General features: G+C 38.2%; 1 protein-coding gene across 1 annotated transcript in view; it reads left to right on the top strand.

Annotated features, from left to right (window-relative positions):
• Positions 1-19055, top strand: part of NELL2 (neural EGFL like 2) — a 378381-nt gene that overhangs the window by 37875 nt on the left and 321451 nt on the right. Inside the window, exon 4 of the mRNA XM_082665093.1 lies at positions 13198-13348. Coding sequence (XP_082521219.1) covers positions 13198-13348 — 151 coding nt within the window. The remainder of the gene's footprint in view (positions 1-13197; positions 13349-19055) is intronic.

Below are 19055 nucleotides of genomic sequence, written 5' to 3'. Positions count from 1 at the left end.
TTTTGCCTGAATAGTTTTTTCAAAGGAAAAAAACCAAGAACATTAATTTGTTAAGTGTTCTGAATATTCTATGTAGGTCAACTCACAACTATCCCAAAACTGATAGTGGAGCTGAGATAAGACAAGTCCAGTGCTTTCATTTGGTTCTGGAAGGTGTTTCTTGCCATTCAGTTAGAAATTATTTTCTCTGACATTCTGGAAATTTGTAACATTTCTAAGAAACTACTCAACCTGCAGTGTAATCATCTGAGGGGAATGTTTTGAACTTGTCATTAACTGAGACCTCTATTATTCCTTTTTCTAGGAACATGCTCATCTCAGAGTGCTACAAAGGATTAAGTTCTTTTTGTAAATCTAGAGTCCCTCTACAGACTTGCCAGTTTGTATCGCAAGGGGAAAGGAGAGAGCCTTTGGTCTTAATAGATAACAATATAAAACATTATTGTAAAATTTTTTGTACGTATTCTAGTTTAGTTCATTGGGGTTATCACCTATTCTACCTTTTAAATCATAAATTTTAAACTGGGTGGCAATGCAAAGGAGTATTTGAAGGCAAAATAAATCTCTAGCCTTTACTTAGCTATTTGAGCAAACAACAAACACTGTTATGAAAAGGCATAGACGTAGGTGGGGAAGTCATCAATGAACAAGACAGTTGGCCGCATATTGATTTTCTACATGGACTGTGCCAAGAAGGAGAATTACAAAATTGATCCCTGCACTTGGAAAGCCTATCACAGAATGAGAGGAGATAGGATATGCCCCCAATAAACATATCAACAGCAGTGATGAAGGCAAGGTAACAGGAGTTATTTGTCTCGTTTTTGATTCTATAGCATCTAGACTTGCCCTAACTAAGCAGATCATCACATTGTTTTGGTCTTACTTTCTAGGCATAAACATAGCTAAAGATATAAAAGAATTGCTTTTTTTAAAAAAATTATTTTATTGAAGTGTAGTTGATTTACAATGTTGTGTTAATTTCCGCTGTACAGCAAAGTGATTCAGTTATACATATATCTTTTTCATATTCTTTTCCATTGTGGTTTATCACAGGATAGTGAATATAGTTCCATGTGCTATACAGTAGGACCTTATTGTTTATCTGTTCTATATATAATAGTTTGCATCTACTAATCCCAAACTCCCAATCCATCCCTCCCCCATCCTCCCTCTCCTTTGGCAACCACAAGTCTGTTTTCTGTGTCTGTGAGTCTGTTTCTGATTTGTAGATAAGTTCATTTGTGTCATATTTTAGATTCCCCATATAAGTGATATCATATGGTATTTGTCTTTCTCTTTCTGACTACTTCACTTAGTATGATAATCTCAAGGTCCATCCATTTTGCTGCAAGTGGTATTTATTTTATTCTAAAAGAATTTTATTCTAAAAATATTACTTTTTATCTAAGGGAAATTATATCTATATTTGTTGCTTCCAGGGGTCAGTAGACTGTTCCTTGTTTTTCTGATAATAGCCATTCTGACAGATGTGAGGTGGGACTACATCAAACCAAAAAGCTTTTGCACAACAAAAGAAACCGTGAACAAAATGAAAGGCAATCTACTGAATGGGAGAGGATATTTGTAAACAGTATATCTGGTAAGCGGTTGATATCCAAAATATATAAAGAACCCATAAAACTCAAAATCAGAAAAGCAAATAACCCAGTTAAAAAATGGGCAGAGGACCTCAATAGACATTTTTTGAAAGAAGACATACAGATGGCCAACAGGCAAATGGAAAGGTGCTCAACATCACTAATCATAAGGGACATGCAAACCCAAACCAAAATGAGATACCACCTCACATCTGCTGATACTTGTTTTAAAGAATGATACCTCAGGGACCATCTGAGTGAGTCATAGGAGAGTTGGGGAGACATAGGGAATAGGCTAAGCTCCCGTGACAAAGAGACCCCCAAATGCAGTGTTTAATTAATAAATGAGTTTACAGCCATAAAAAGAATGAAATAACGCCATTTGTAGCAACATAGATGGACCTAGAGATTGTCATACTGAGTAAAGTAAGTCAGACAGAGAAGGACAAATATCATATGATATTGTTCATATGTGGAATCTAAAAAAAATGGTACAAATGAACTTATTTACAAAACAGAAATAGACTTTCAGATGTAGAAAGCAATCTTATGGTAACCAGGGGGGTGAAAGGGGGGAGGGATAAATTGGGAGATTGGGATTGACATATGCACACTATTATATATAAAATGGATAACTAATTAGCATCTACTGTATAGCACAGGGAACTCTACACAATACTCTCTAATGACCTATATGGGAAAAGAATCTAAAAAAGAGTGGATATATGAATATGTATAACTGATTCGCTGTGCTATACAGAAGAAACTAACACAACATTGTAATTAGACTATACTCCACTAAAAATTAAAAAAAAGAAAGGAGTTTATTTCTCTCTCACCTAACAATCTAAAGGTAGGCAGGTGTTCCACACTGGTGGGTAGTTCTGCCACGTGAGATTATTCAAGGTCCCACAATGCCCTTGTCCTCATGGAAGAACTTGGCTTGCTACCACAACATCCTGGTTCCAGCCTGAGGGAAAGGAGAGTGGAGAGCAGTCAGTTTCCTTTTCAATAATAAAATCTGGGTCATAGCACATATCACTTCTACTCACATCCTTTTTGCCAGAACTGAAGTCACCCGGCCTCTTTAGCTGGAATGTAGTTTCTAGCTGGACAGCCATGTGCCCAGATGAAAGTAGGGAGTTTTATTACTAAAAAGAAGGTAATTATTGCTACTGGAGGACAACAGGAAGTCTTTGCCACAGTAGACAGTTCATTGTATTGAATTATTCCTGATCTTCATTGCTGAATGCTCAGCACGTAGCAAGTGCTCAATATATATTTGTTGAATTAATGAAAGTGAGCAGGAAACTAGAGCCAATCCTTAGGCCAGGAATGAGCACTTAAAGAGAAATCCAAGTCTTGAAATGGGAGAGACATGAGCTTGGTAGGATTAGATGTAAGCCTCCTGGGAATGGATGAATCGGTAGTAGAGATTATATAGCTTCTAGTAAAGTGAAGTCCAGAGATGAGCTTAGACAGTAAGTGAATCTTCTGTGCTTTATCCAGGGATAGTACCCTCACTTAAATAGAGAATATACTTTAGAAAAACTCACAGGAGCAGGAAAAACTCCACAAGGATGGTACGATGGGGTGAGGGGAGGGTATGAGGATGAGTGGGAGTTGGGGTAGTATCCAGTCTGCTAATGAGGAAAGTCCAGTAGCCTCCACAGTTCAAAGGCAGGCAGGCATCATTTGATGGATCTAGCATTCTGACACTTTTTTAGCAGGATTCATCCATTCCTGAGGATCAGCAGAGAGAATTGGCAAGATTCCTGACTGGGCATTAGAGCCTCAACCAAGCAGATGGGGGGCGGGGCAGGGCAGGGTTTTGAGTTCTAGGCTGGGAAACTGAAGCAGCAGCTCAACTTTGTATATTGGGCCAACATAGCAGGTGTGGGAAATGATTCATTTTAGAAGCTGCACAAATTCTCAGAGCTCATTTTTTTGTTGAATATCTGAGCAGTAAGACTTAATTCTGAGCATCATTTCTAATTTTCTGGCCTCTTTATCATAACTGGTTCAGAAATGGAGGGGAGACGGATACGGGGCCTGGGGAACAAGGGCAGAGGTTGACTGACATAAGGGCTGGTGTCTGAGACTCTGGACTGAGAAACTGATTATACTGTGCCCCGTGTCCTTTGGTACTTTATAATGCTATTTTCTTTCTTGCAGTGAAAAGAATAATCGTAAAATATAGCACAATTTCAATAGGGTGATAAACCATGATAATGGATATTTTGGTGTCTTGTTATTCTAAAATAATCTGATTATTGTAATTGAAGAAGGATAAAAGCAGAACTCCCAAAATTGATGTCTCAGGTCAACTTGGCCTATTAGGTAGAAGATGAAATCGTGTATTTCAGCACTTCAGCTCTGCATAATTGATGGGGCACTACTTACTATCTCTTTGGCTGTTCAGCAGAGATTCTGTTAGAATCTGCTTGTGTAATTTGAGGTTGCACAATTTATAACCTTCATAATTTTATAGATGTAAAACTATCTTAGAGATACCTATTCTTTATTCTTGTCAATTAATAGGTTCAATTGAATGTTGACGATATATAATGAAAATCTCACCTTGATCCTCTATGTTTTCTTCCTTCTTTTTACACTAATAAATCTACTAAGCTAAGACAAACACTAACATGCATGTGGATAAAATGATAGCCAGCTTTGTGAATGCACATATTTGTTTTCTCTCTTATCCTTCTCAGGGACTGTATGAGTATTTGATCAGACTTCAAAGAAAATAAAGGAGTGACTTATGATTCACTTTTCACTTAAAAAACCAATTTATATATATTTCTTTTGAATTTCTAGTTACTCGCTTAATAGATGAACATTTTACAAAGAGTAATTATATGTGTATTTAAGGTATAGCTAGGTACTGTATATGGGATAGTTTACAAGAGAAAAGAAAGATTACATAATTGATGAATTTGTACACTTCACTATTAAGATGAGTAGTTTAGTTTAAGCAATACCTCATCCATTATAACTGTATCAGCATAGGAAGATGCAGTTGAGCCTTTTCCTCTACTATTAATGGTAGGACTAGAAAAAACTCAAGTTTTTTTTTAAAGAAATTCAAACATTTATTCAAGTTTTCAGTGGCTTTAGTCAAGGCAAAAGCATGTTTTGTAAATTATGGCAGTCCATGAATTTAGTTTTCCTGATGTATTTAAGACATTGGCTCATGATATTAGCCAACACATTGTATACAGTTTAGGTTCAGTTGGACATAATATTGGACTACTTTAAATAAAGGTCTAGCAAATTACTAATTCTCAAATCTGCTACATATGTTCAAATGAGGTTGTTGAGACTGCTATCCATAAATAGTGAGGCAGGATCAACAGAGGAATGCAGCCAGTCTATTGAAGTTGTGAATGACGTCATTATCATCATCATCATCATTATTGGCATTGGCATTGTCATCGATCATCATATTCCCTTTTATTTGCTTAGTATTTCTGCCTATTTGATCTTCTTGAGCAGTATTGCAGTTGAGAGAAGAGATGATATAGAGGAATACTGTTTCAGCTCCTTTACCTTCTTGCTGGTAACAAAAGAGCTGCTAATTTCACTGGTGAATTTCTGAGGGACAGCTAAACACTAGCTAAAAGCATTAATCTGATTATAAACTCAAGTACCAATTTTAATTTTAATCTACAATGAGGATTATAATAATGAATGAAATCAGGATACTCATACCGTTTGATCACTACTGCTGTGTCCGAAGGAAAATGTACCTTGGAAGCCAATTATTATCATAAAGTTGTTTGTTACCATGGAATAAAAACAAAGTGGAATAACTTTAATATCTTGTCTTATGTCTGTTATGTATATAATTTTAATACTTTAATTGTAAGCTTCAAAGTATAGAGGTGTTTTATTATTTGTAGTCCCCCTGCACCCTGACTACATTTTGTTCTACTTTACTGGTGAAAATTCCAATGATTTATTTAAAGTCAGTTAGTTAGTTGCTAAATCCAGGAGTAGAATCTGCTATTTGTTTTTGTTTCTTTGACTAGTTAGTGGATGCTTTTGTTCCTGATTTCTGATTATATTCACTTATGTATGTATATTTTTATGTTGTTATTCACAACATTAAGCCAACAAACATTTTTTGTAAATAATACATGAAGGTACATATGTTTATTATGCATTGAATCAAATTATAATTAGCTGTAGATTTGAAAGAAACTTTTGAGATTGTTTTGAGGTTAAATGAAGGGATATTTCCAAGTTGACATCCCAAGAGTATGTCCTTGAACTCCCTGAACCTAGGAATGTAAAGGGCATATAGATGTCTAAAGGGTGAGGATGTGACATCCTTAGATGTGAGTTTGCTGACGAAAAAAAGTTGTGGATTACTCATACATTTTGCCCAGTAACTTTTTGAGGAGAATTATTTAAAATTGTCTTTTTAAAAAGCTTTTTGTTTTAAAATTTAGTATTGTTTACATCTCAATAGTTTCAAGTAGTTTCAAGTAGCAACTGAGAGATTATGTGATATGGATAGTTTTGTAGATCTGAAAAACCTAAACTGATCCAAAGATCAAGAAAAATGTATTTATTTATCTTCAGAATATATTTTTTATAAAAGTTAACTAAAAATGAGGGTTTATCTACTGTCTATAGAGTATGCATCGTGCTCCTGTAATAACAGGAAGCACCTTGGCCTGGGTTGGGATCCAGGATCTGCCACTTGAATTTGGTAGGTTCATTCCTACATCCTCTCATAATTGCCTTGGGTAGTGCTATTGGAGGAGGTCATTGAGAGGACATGACCGCCAGTTGACCCACAAGCCGGAGGCGGCAATCAGAGGCTCCTCACCCCCTCCCATCCTTGAAATGTACATTCCAGTGTTCCCACAGTCAGAGCTCTTTTCAAGGAAGCAACTGCCTTGAGAAAGCAATGTGTTGTTGAGACCATCTGGATGGCATAGGTGACAGAACCCAGTTAAGACTTCTATATAAACTTCTAAAATTCTGGTAGGCGAGTGCAGAGCTGTACTTGTCTTGCCACCGCCCAAGACAAGCCTGGTGTGTAAGTTCCTTTGTTTGTTAAACCTGCCACCTACCAATCCGGAGCCATCTGCCTCTTCCTGTGGTCTCTCCTTGCCCTTCGTGTACCTGCTCAGTTTCAGATTTCACTCAGGAAGCTCCCGTTGAACCAACAAGTTCCTAAAAGAGTAAGTTGATGGAAATCAGCTCTGATTTTGAGCCACTTACAGAGATAATCACAAATGTCTTGGTTTCTCTGTGCCTCTCTTTCCTCATCTGTAATTTCTATTACTGTGGAGCTGATAATCTCATTTATTCAAAGTTGCTGTAGACTTAAATGAGATTGTTGATGTTTAAGGACTTTGCAAGCTGTATATATTGTGTTAATCAAATTTTAATGGCTTTTAAAATTGTTATTATTTTGCCTTTAAAGTTTTGCACTGTAAAGGCATGGATATATTGAAAGAGTAAGAGCAATGAACAACAACTATTGATATAATAATAGTTCTAATTTCATATATTTCTAACCTGAATTTAGAAGACAACAACCTTTCATAGTTAGAGACTGAACAAAAGGGTAATTTGGTGAGTTTTGGAACATTCTAAGTCAACCACTCTAATTAGACCTTTTTTATAATTGAATCTGCACATGGTATTTTTATTAGTCTGCTTATGTGGCGGGAAATCAGTTTAGGTTTCTACACACTGCAGACAGGATAGACACCTGTCAGGGGCCAGAGACTCATTTGATTCATGATGGCAATTGTAGTGATGCAGTTAAAGTGCAAAAGAAGAAAAGAATTCTTACCGATTGCTTTGTTATTGGGAGATGGACAGACCCCTTCTCTTTACTGTTACTACTAATGCACTAAACATACTTAAAGAAGCTCTAGTCTGATTCTTTTTCAGTAAACATGCATATTTGCTGCCACGATACACTTGCATTAAGCTACAGTCTATTTTGTATAGAAAGAAACCAGTTTCTGTCTCTCCATCTCACCCTCACTCTCCTCTCTCCCCCTAACTATGTGTGTGGAGGATACACTGCATCCAAACATGAACTCATCACTCCATCCTGGTTGTCCCATGACTAAAAATGAATATTTTGATGTAATTGCTTCTGACCTGCTTCATTATTTATTAATAACTGCTTGAAAATGCCACACGTTGTGTTCTTAGTGGGATTTTTAGGCTTCTGCACGCAATAAAAATGGAAAACTTGGAAAAAAAGTTTTATTTTAAACTCAAGCAGTTCTCCAATTAAAAAGACCTAATACAGCACGGGCATGCTGGTAAGTTCTTCTGTAAGGCTTCCTATAGCATTTAAAGGCCCCTTTTCTCAGCCTGTTTTGCTCTGAAGAGGCAGTTCAAATGATGGTCGTCAGCCCTTCTTTGAAAAGACATTCAGCTTACTTTGACTTTTGTCCATCAAAGAATGATCATTCACAGTTCTCTAGAAACAGGGGGTGGTAGGCAGAATTTATCTTAAGAATAATTTCATTGCCAGAAACTTCTATGTTAATTTTCATATGTGAGAACTGGTATTTTGTGGCTGAGTTTGAGACACTTAGAATGAAAGTAAGCTCAGAAAATCACCACAAGGGTATAATGGCTCTTGGTAGTTTTAGTGGGTTCCACAGTCTCATTGCTTGTGAGAGTAATAATAATATGTATCATAATTCTAAAAGCCAACACGTGGTGTTGCTACATGGCAGGCACAGCTAGTCATCTGCATAGCTGGCCTTGGAAACTTATTTTTCTGGGGTGAGAATTTGTTCTCATAACCATCTATTTTTTATGTGTGGTTCCTAACAGGAGACCTTGTTGAGAAATTGCTTAATACATACCTGAATTTAATTATGAATTCTGAAAACTGAAATGATAACAAAAATAAAGTAAAATTATTCTTCCGTGGTGGTTTCTTTGACTTGACTTTCTGGTGAGGACTAGAGTTGGATCTTAGAGTAATAATCACAGGAACTCAGAAGTCTCTCTGAACGGTATATCATCTTTGAGATGAAAATAGAAGGCAGGAGTGCTAATTTTACAAAGTGGGAAACAGAAATGCAAATGGGGAAAGTGACCTTTCTTAAAATCACTACTAAACGAGTCACTTAAGGAACTAAAAATGTTATGTTATATAATTACTTCTTTCTGGATGATTTTCTATGTTGATGCTCCCGAATTTGCCTTTCTGTGTGTGAGTGGCAGTTAAGCATGGGTGAGGATGCCACATCCAGGAGGCAGGGCAATTTAGTGGAAGGAATGCTGGACCCGAAACTGTCATCCCCATTACACCTCTAGCATGCCTGGTGCCTTTGGGTGAATCACAGAATTGTAATAGTTGTCCTTGTTAAGCGTTGTGAGAATAAAATGGAATGTGGGTTCACAGGGGAAAATACATTATTTATACATTTTTGAAGGATGGTGCTAGACGTGCAGCATTGTATCGTACACGTGTAAAGTTATATATGTTGTCCCTGCTGTGCGACAGATTTAGTGTTTTTATGGTCCATCCTTTTATCCTCTTCTCATGCCTGTGATTCCTATGATTTACTCAGGCATGCCTATGACTTTAGATCCTGTATTCTGATGACCTCTACATTTATACTGCTGACCTTGACCTCTCTCTTGAGATCAGATTCTGTAGTGCCAGCCTCCTACCGGATATGTCGACATGCACGTTCCCGAACACCTCAGAACGACCGTTTCTAAAACTGAAATCCCATTTGGGTACCATCATGCTCCTACTGCATTTGCCTTTCATTCTGTCTCTCAAGCTAGAAACTTTGGATTCAATTTTCTCCTGTTTCTCCTGTTTTTGCCTTTTGCATGTGTTTTATCAGTGACCAAATTCTTTAGATTTTGCTTTCTAAAAATCTCTTGAATTCTATAATAATAAAATGATTATACTCCCTAATTTTTTGAGCTACTCACAGAGTTCAGGCTCCCATCAAATCCTTCCCGGACACAGGCATAATAAATTTTTGAAAAACATGTTTTTAAGGGGGAACAATAGATTTAAATATCATTAAGGTGAGGTAAGGATTGGTGGGAGATGGTGTTCTGTTGACAGAAAGCTGAAAATTAGTATACTTCCTAGAGGTGCTCTCGCCGCCTCATTCAGTAATTTGTCTTCACCTAGGGATTATAGATTCATGCAAGACCCAGTTTTTAAACCGCTATACAAGTGAACTTGGTTAATCAGGATGGAAAGAAAAGAATTTCATTTTTCCTGTCCCTAAAGCATAGGCTGAATGGAGCTTCTGTAGGACATGTTTGGTATTGGAGGGTCCCTTCTTCCTGCAAGTCACTCTAACCACCACAGAGGGAGCAAAACAGGAAGGTAATGGGCTGGGAGGAGAGCCTGGACAGGGTGAGAGAGCGTGTCCTGAATTGTGACCCTGCGTAAGTGAATAAGCTTATGTATAAGCTGTATGGAGACCCTCTGGGACAACACTTACCACCCTGGCGGGATAGAGGATGGTTCTGCCCTGCAGGTCTCCTTAAGCACTTCCTTAAGCATCTTAACGCAGATATCCACCTGGGGTTCACTTGGCCCTTCTCACATCAACATGCCTGACAGGCAGTGAAAGAACCAGTAAGTAGTTCTGTATCACGATTCCTGGTGAAAGCCAAAAACATCAATTTGATTTAGAAAAGGTAGTTTAGGGATGTCAAAATGTGATATTTAAAATATGTGAAATTTAACAAAAAGTCAATAATCACCTGAATTGCCATTTTCTCAAGAGTTTTCCCAACGTTCAAATTTTTTTCTTTCTTCAAATATTCCACATGGCTACCAGAGAAATTTTTCCAAAATGCAGATTAACAAATCTTTAAAAAAAATGGTTTCCCTTCAACTACACTTGCCTTCCTCATGTTTTCAACCGTGGTGGTTTACATTTTTACCAACAATACTCAAATGTAATCCATTTTTTAGGTCCTTCTTCCTTTCATCATAAGGTCAGTCTTCACATGTAATTTCATCTGAAAACAAAACAGATAAAACCCCACACAAATAATATAGCCTCCTAACCCTTCTCACAAATCTGACTCCAGAAGCAGTGGAGAATAATATAGAGATTTAGTGAAGATTTTCTTCGCGTACCAAATGACAAAGCTTTCTAAAACTCCTCTTCAAGCATCTCTTCTTTAAAGTTCCACCTTGTCAGGCAGCTGGCACCCTTTTCTCAATTTCTTTTCTCTCACTATAAGAGCTCAAGCTTCCTGGGCTACACCTTCCCATCTCTCTGTGGCTCTGATCATCATTCCTGTATTTAATGTAGTCCTTCCTCAGTTTCCTTCCTTTATGTCCCCATCTATCACTCTGTTCAGCAAGACAAAGGTTGCTGCTCAAGCTCTACCTGCCTGAAAAGGGTCGGAGCGAGGCAGGGCCGGGAGGGGGAGTGTGATATTTGTAATTCAATTTTAATTTGTTCTTATCTAGCGAATTGAAACGAAGTCATGAAGTTTGTGAATGATTCACTTGTATATAAATTGGAGTGGATTAAAAGTTAACACTAGATAAATCCTTCTCACAGAGTCTCATTTTCTGTGCCTCCTTGGGGAGCAGACGGTTTTGGATCTCAGAGGGATTGGATGGAATCTCTGCAAAGCCTGTCTTCTCTCTAGTGGAATCCAGGGAGAAACTATTACATTTACCATGGCTGAAATTGTGGATTATTATTACGCTTTTGAACTGTGACTATTGACTAGAACTGAGGAAGTTTGTTCTTGGAAACTAGGAAGTTTCTTTTTCCTAAAACCTGGAACCAATATCCTGGACCTGACTTCATTGCCCTGGATTAGGTGCCTTTTTCTGAATCAATTACTGTGGACAGGAATAGGCGACACTCTGATTGGGTACTTTTAGCACAGAGGAAGCCAGAGTGGGGAGGGATCGTTTTTCAGTGATAGATAAGAGTTATTATTATTTATTTTTAATTTTTTACCTAGAGAGTAAATTGAACATGGTGACAGAAACAAGTGTCTTACATTGGCACACAAAGCCCTGCCTCTCCTCTTCAGCTTTCCTACCCAGCCCCATCCTGCAATGGCTGCTACTTGCTGTTTCAGCCATGTCATGCCCTATCACATCTCTTTGCTTTTTCATAAGCTATTTCTATGACTGGAATGCATTTCCCTCTCTTCTCTACCTGGTGAACTCCTGAGCAAATGCCTTCTGTTTTGAGATCCTGCCCTCCAGATCATGTTGGCTACTTTCCTCTGTGGTCCAACACCACTTTGTACTTGCCTGTATGACAGCGTTTCTTTTGTTTTATTGGGATTATTTGTCCCCTCCTCCATTTTATGGGTATCTTGAGGCCTTCTCCATGTCTATGCATCCCCAGTGATGGACACAGACCAGGTGATTACAATTTTATTCCATAAATTTGTGTGGCTGGAAAGGTGGGAAACTTTAGATTAATCTCATAATCTCTGTTTCATCAAGGTTGTGGTTCTCAACCTGATTTCTGCTGCACTGTTCCAAAGGGAATGCTTGGAAATGTGTGGGAGAACTTTGGGTTGTCACAGTGACTAGGACTGAGTGCCACTGGCATTCATTGGGCCAGGACCAGGGGTGCTAAATGTTCTGTAGTGCATAGGATAGTCTTCCACAGGAAGGGTTATTCTCTCCAAATGCCAGTAGCTTCCCCATTGAGAACTCCTTATCTAGTCTATCTAGTCTAAAGCACAGAAAAGAGGAGAACGATTTGATAGCTACGGAAACTGTGTTTCTGGCTCCCATCAACCCTCTGCACACACTGAATAGGAGAGCGTTATGCTCTGTGAGCGGACGGCTTGAATGATAGGTTTTTCCTGTCCACTAAATCCATTTCTACCCCTGGCTATTTCTCCCATGTCCTCTGGGTCCTGAGGTTGGAGTGCACGACTAAACCGCAGGAAAGTGCAGGATAAAAATCTGCTCTCCCACTCAAATCTCTCTTGTCTAGGTGTTCTCTAAGCCTGGGGAGAGGGACGTGGGAATTGAGTTCTGGGCATTTCTTTCAAAAATACGGCACGATAATTTGATCTTAATGTTTCATCCACTGCACAGAAGGCTGAGAGTGACTAATTGCAATGATCTTTTAAAAAATCTATTTATAGCAAGCCTTCTGGCTACAGATATCAGTGTGGAAGGTGGCACATTGATTTAAATCCAGTTTCCTGTCACGAGGTGTCAGAAAAGCTAAATGGCTCTATCATGGTTTTTTAGGTCCTTTTCTCGGAAGGACATCCTTTTGTTCAATGTTGACACTGACGTGGCTGTGGTATCCAGGATTTAGGAAGAGTGTGAGGAGAAAACTTGGGAGCTCAGTTTTTCAAACAGGGCTCTTTGATTCTTCACCTCAAAGACATTTTTGAAAAAAGATCTCTGAAACACAAGCTCAGTCATTCATGTGATTTACTGTCCTGTGTTATGTGTAGCAAAAAGTCTTTTTGAACCAATTTACCAGGAGAGTCTGGAGCTCAGTATTTATCAGCAGTTGCTTGATAATGTTTTCTGAAAGACGTTGCCTGTAAAGAATGCTTTATAAAGCCAAGTTCTAGTCTATTTACTGTATGTTTCTTTTTTTAGATACTCCCAGAAGTATAAAAGCATCCACTGCTACAGCTGAACAGTTTTTTCAGAAGCTGAGAAATAAGCATGAATTTACTGTTCTGGTGACCCTAAAACAGACGCATTTAAATTCCGGAGTGATTTTCTCCATTCACCACTTGGATCACAGGTACGTGCGGCTGCTAGAGTTTCCTGTGTTTTCATTATAGATGGTGAAATTAACACATTAAAGAGAAGTAAACAAAAGCAAGATATTCATGATTGGTTTAAAACAGCAAGAATAATTTTGCTACATTATGCAAAATCAGAAACACAAGTAATTGAGATCAGCCTAAAAGCAGAAGGAGCTATTGCTTTTGATGTTGCTAAGAGCGAAGGGAAGTCACCATTCCTAAAACCCATTTATTAATTACTAACTTCCTCATGAGTTATCTTCCTCAATGTTAAAGTCAAACATACTTCCTCTTAATTGGTGAACAGTTAGCCGCAAAAATACCATATTCTGTTTCTTTAGGATATTGCCTGGGTTTAGAGTTTAATAGTCTTATAATTTTAATCACAGACAGATAAATTCATTTTCAGCGCACTTCTTAGACTGTGGCAGTTACAGCTGTATTTTTGGATGTATGTTGAATCAAAATACTGTCTAGTATTTCTTTGCTCCTCGCACGCATAGAAGCATGATTAGGAGAGCTGGTGGGAGTAGTGAGGAAGAGGGGAGAGGGAGAAGAAGAAATTCATTCATAACACTTAGCATATACATAAATTGCTACTAAATAACATCAAACAGCTTAAAGTGATTCCTTCCTGAAAGAATAACCACAGTTCTGACAATGAAAGTTCTTTTGTGTTCATATTTTGAATGCCCACTTCGTGACTATCTGGGGACATTGGGCAAGTCATATAACCTATCTGTGCCTCAATTTCCTCATCTGTAATAGGAGGATAGAAATAGTACCTCCTTCATAGGTAGTTGTGAGGATCAAAGAGTTCATATATGTAAACTGTTTTACATATATAATGGATTTAATAATCCTGTTCAGATGTGGGCAGAAACCTCTTTTCTTGGGGCAGCCTGGGACTTGGCAAATCTTTGCTAAATACTAAAGGGCAAACAGAAGCAAATATATGTGGAGAACAAAATATAGAAAATTGACACAAAGAGTAGGGTTCCTGATCACATTCTACCTGGATTACTCTCAGGGATTTAAGACCCCATCTAATTCTATCGTTAGTCCCAAAGGATTGGCATAACTTCCCAGGCCCCTCACTTGGATTTCTCTCCTCCCAGGTTTTGGCCTGTTTTTGAAAGCAGGGTGCCATCCTAACATTCACCAGGTAATTGGCTTGGGCTCCTTAAGACTGAGCAACAGCGCTTCCCTGGTGGTGCAGTGGTTGGGGGTCCACCTGCCGATGCAGGGGACGCGGGTTCGTGCCCCGGTCCGGGAAGATCCCACATGCCGCGGAGCGGCTGGGCCCGTGAGCCATGGCCGCTGAGCCTGCACGTCCGGAGGCTGTGCTCCGCAATGGGAGAGGCCACAACAGTGAGAGGCCCGCGTACCGCAAAAAAAAAAAAAAAAAGACTGAGCAAGAAAGGGAGAGGTCCATGTCCAAGGGTTCACCAGGGCTCTTCGCCTTGGTATGTTCCTGGTCCTCGTCTTCAGGTGATTGACATCAGGGGAGCTCCTCATTTGTAACGCTGCGACCCTGCTCTTCTCCAGTGGGCTTTAGGCAACATGATTCACATACAGCGAAAGATATTGTTCCTTCACAGAGCAGCCTGATTTATTGCTGATTATTTCTGTTTGCTAAGAAAACTTCCCCTGTATTTTGGGCAAGAGATTTTTCTAAGCCCTGTGGCTTCTTACTACCCCATTTGTAGAGACATGGAACTCGCCTAACCTTCTTCCAGATGACATCCCTCACGACCATCCCATCCAGATGGTCAATGTTTTGTTGGTCCCTAGAGTTGAATACATTAACTCTACAAATGTTTGACCAGCATGCATTTCTTATAATCTATGCACTTTCCAACTGATACATATTAAAATAGTTTGAAAATTTTTTTTAGCACCTTAGACATAGTAAGGATATGGACCACCGAAATACCCAACTTTTATCAGGTAGGTCTTTGAAGGAAGATTTGCTGTCAGACAGATCCTATCTTACTGTTCCTGTGAAGTAGATTTGTTAAAGTTGTGTGTAGGGCTTTATATTGACTTATTTCAATTAAAAATAATATATATTTTTTTCAAATTAGCATAGCAACATATTTTCATTGTAGAAAATGTGGACAACTGACAGGTGTAATAAAGAAATAGGAAAAGTCATACAAATCATATCACCAGAAGAAGACTGATATTGAAATTCTGTCATATTTTAATCCAGTTTTTTGTCTGTGTCGGTGTGTGTTCTTACTTTTGGATACTGAACTCTTTCCTTTTTTAACTTTGATAAACAACACCGTGATGAACATATTTATACATAAATCTTTGTGCTCAGCTCTCATGCTTTCCGATTATTCTTGTTAAATTGATTATTAATTCTTCATTCTTCCTTTGTATCATCTGCAAATTTGATGACATTTACCTAAACAAATACCATATTTGAGATATAGGATATTTTTCTATGATATTTAAAATCATATCTATTTGGAAGGCACTTTTTCATTTGCTTGGGAAGCCAACAATTATTAAAGGCTTACCGTGTGCTAGGCGCAGTGCTCAGTGCATTCCATGGGTTAGTTCCTTTTACGTCAATATTAGATAGTGGTTCAGAGTGCAGATCTGGAGAAGGACTGCGTGCATTCCAGTCATAGCTCTGGCTATGTGACCTTGGGTACTGGCTTTGTGACCTTGGGTAAATCACTTACCTCTTCTGAACCTCAGGTTCCTCATCTATAAATCCGTATAAAGTGCTTGATGATACTAGAGAAAAAAGTCCCATCATATTGCAAGGTCATTATTCTCATTACCATTTTACAGATAAAAAAAACAAGTTTTAGAGAGGTTAAGTTGTTAAAGGCTCCCAAGAGTAAATGCGGGTAGAGTTTAAACTCAGGTAGTATGATTATAGAGCTGGTCTCCTGCACCTGTGCTGTGCCTTCTCTCAGTGTCTGAAGTTGTTAGACTAGCTTCTCTTCTGCCTGTTTTTTCACAGTATCACTTATCTAGATGGTGACAGAGTCGGCACCCAAACCCACTTCTGATTTTTTTATTCCAGTTTCATTGAGATATATCAATAATTGACACGCAGCACTGTATAAGTTTAAGGTGTACAGCATAGTAATTTGACTTACATACATCATGAAGTGGTTATCACAGTAAGTTTAGTGAACACCCATCATCACATATAGATACAACATCAAAGAAATAGAAAAATAATTTTCCTTCTTCTGAGAACTCTTAGGACTTACTCTCTTAACAACTTTCATGTATAACACACAGCAGAGTTAATTATATTTACCAGGTTGTACACTGCATCCCTAGTACTTATTTATCTTATAACTGGAAGTTTGTACCTTTTGAGTGCCTTCATCCAATGCCCTCTTCCTCCATCACCCGCCTCTGGGAACCACACATCTGATTTTTTTTCTGTGAGTTTGTTTGTTTGTTTTTGAAGCATAATTGACCTACAACACTATTAGTTCCTGTTACGCAGCGTATTTCTATATATTTCAAAATGATCACCACAATAAGTTAAGATGGCACCATACACACACACATACGTAGTTATTGACTATCTTCCCCACACTGTACATTTCATACCTGTGACTCGTTTATTTTGTAACTGGAAGTCTGTACCTCTGAGTCTCCCTCACTTATTTCTCTCCTCGCCCCAAACCCTCTCTCCTGTGGCCATCATCTGTTTGTCTCTGTATCTGTAACTCTCTTTCTGTTTTGTTATGTTTGTTCATTTGTTTTGGTTTTTAGGTTCCACATATGAGTGAAATCATACAGTATTTGTCTTTTTCTGTCTGACTTATTTTACACTCAGCATAATTCTGATTCCTGAGTCCGGTATTTTTACACATCCACTGTGATATCTGCTAACCTCCCATCACCCTCTCAGACCTTGTGCTTTGGTTTGTATTGTTTTTTTTCCTGTTGTTGTTGCTGAAGATATCTTTCTTTCCTTAGTCTTATTCTCAGCCATCTCTTTAGTGTCATCATTTCCTGAACACTTATTTATTCTCTGCTTATTTTCACAAAAAATTAAGGAGGTTTATAGAGATATCTACAGGACAATAAGACAAAAATAAAATGAAATATGCAAACCAAGGCAAAGAAGAAATAGACAACCACTTAGATGATAAGGGAATGCAACTATTCTTGGTTCTGAGACCAGAGACTTATTTCTCCTATGACCTTTCATGGTAAAATATAGTGAGTGCCTTTAGAGGAACAAGTTCAGAGGACCTCGTGTCAGCTGGTGACGTCAAGCCACAGCGCGCTTCAGAAAAAGCAAATCTATAACGATGCCAGTAACGTGCATCTAGGTGTAAAGGTGTTTGAAGTTGTACTGTCTTCGAGGCCCTTGGTAGTGTGCACAAAAGTTCTGTGCAACCAAGTTTTACTGCTCAGAATGCCAATAGCACCTCCTATGTGAAATCCTGATAAAATACCATGTCTTCTAGGCAATATTCCATACCAGTTGGCTTTTCCCAGTGTCTTGAGAATAATACTGAATTCAAGTTAGACTTCTCTGATAAATACCCAAATTGCAGCTATTCTTTGTTGACAGTTAAATGAAAGTTGTGTTGAACCTCAGCAGCAATTGAGTTGTAGGAAATACTGACATTTTATTATGAAAATTGAGGAACCAAATAAGGCCATGCCTGAACAGAAGGTACCCACATCCTCCTGTGGTGGCTGAAGTAGGCAGTTCCCAAGGGCAGGGCCAGGCTTTTTCTGGGTAAGTAGTGTGGATTCTACTCTCGCGTAATGATGGATGGATCCTCTAGAATGTGGAAATTTTAACTATGCTACAAATTTCAAACATTACATATAAGATTAATGCTGATAGTGAATTTTACAAATTAGGAAAATCACAAAGAGGGAAGCAAAAATCATCTGTAATTTTATCCCCCTGGGGATAGTGTCTACTAATACTTTCAGTTATAAATGTCTACTTAAAATGTATAGATATACTATTTTTAAAAAAAATTAAATCACATTGTACATATTTTATAACTTTTTATAATTTAGCAAAATTTTTTGAGGATTTTCCTATGCCAGTAAATATTCATTTATAATCTGTTCATTAATGACCAAAGAGTATTCCATTACTGGGTGCAAATTAAATCAGGGAAATCAGATTCTCACAAAATTTTAATTTTATCATTAAAAATGCCAAACTATCCAAAAAATGTCAAATTTTGATCAGTAGAACTATCTGACGTATCCATTAAGATGACTAGCTTGCAAAATATGGTCCTGGATAAGTGAATGCATTTATGTGCTTCAAAGGATTGTTAGCTGTAAACCAGTTAAATGTTGAAAAATGCTCATTAAAAGAAACAGGTGATCTGTCATCCTTTAACTGGCAGTGATTAGATGTGGATTCAGCCTTCCGTCAGGTCTGTCTTAGTTCACAGAAGAGCTCTTCCTCATGAGGAAAGAAGCTCATTTCCTAGTTGCTTTTGGGAGTGGGTGGGGTGAGGTTGTGGTGCTCCACTGACCACAGGTTCTTGCCTGCTTGGTAGAAGGCAAGAAGTTGAGTTATTCATAACCCCGTGAGTTAGGCTTTGTGAGTTTGACCATAGAGTGCCTGCTGCAGAGCAAACACTAAATAAACATTAATGTTATTACTAGAGATGATGTGAAGCGGCTTCCCTGCTTCTTGCATCAGTCCCTGACTTCACTCTTATCTCCCTG

This window comes from Grampus griseus (genome assembly GCF_964374135.1).
Source record: "Grampus griseus genome assembly, chromosome: 11".
Taxonomy (NCBI): domain Eukaryota; kingdom Metazoa; phylum Chordata; class Mammalia; order Artiodactyla; family Delphinidae; genus Grampus; species Grampus griseus.
The sequence above is the reverse complement of the archived record's forward strand: the minus strand, read 5'-3'. Positions and strand labels throughout refer to the sequence as shown.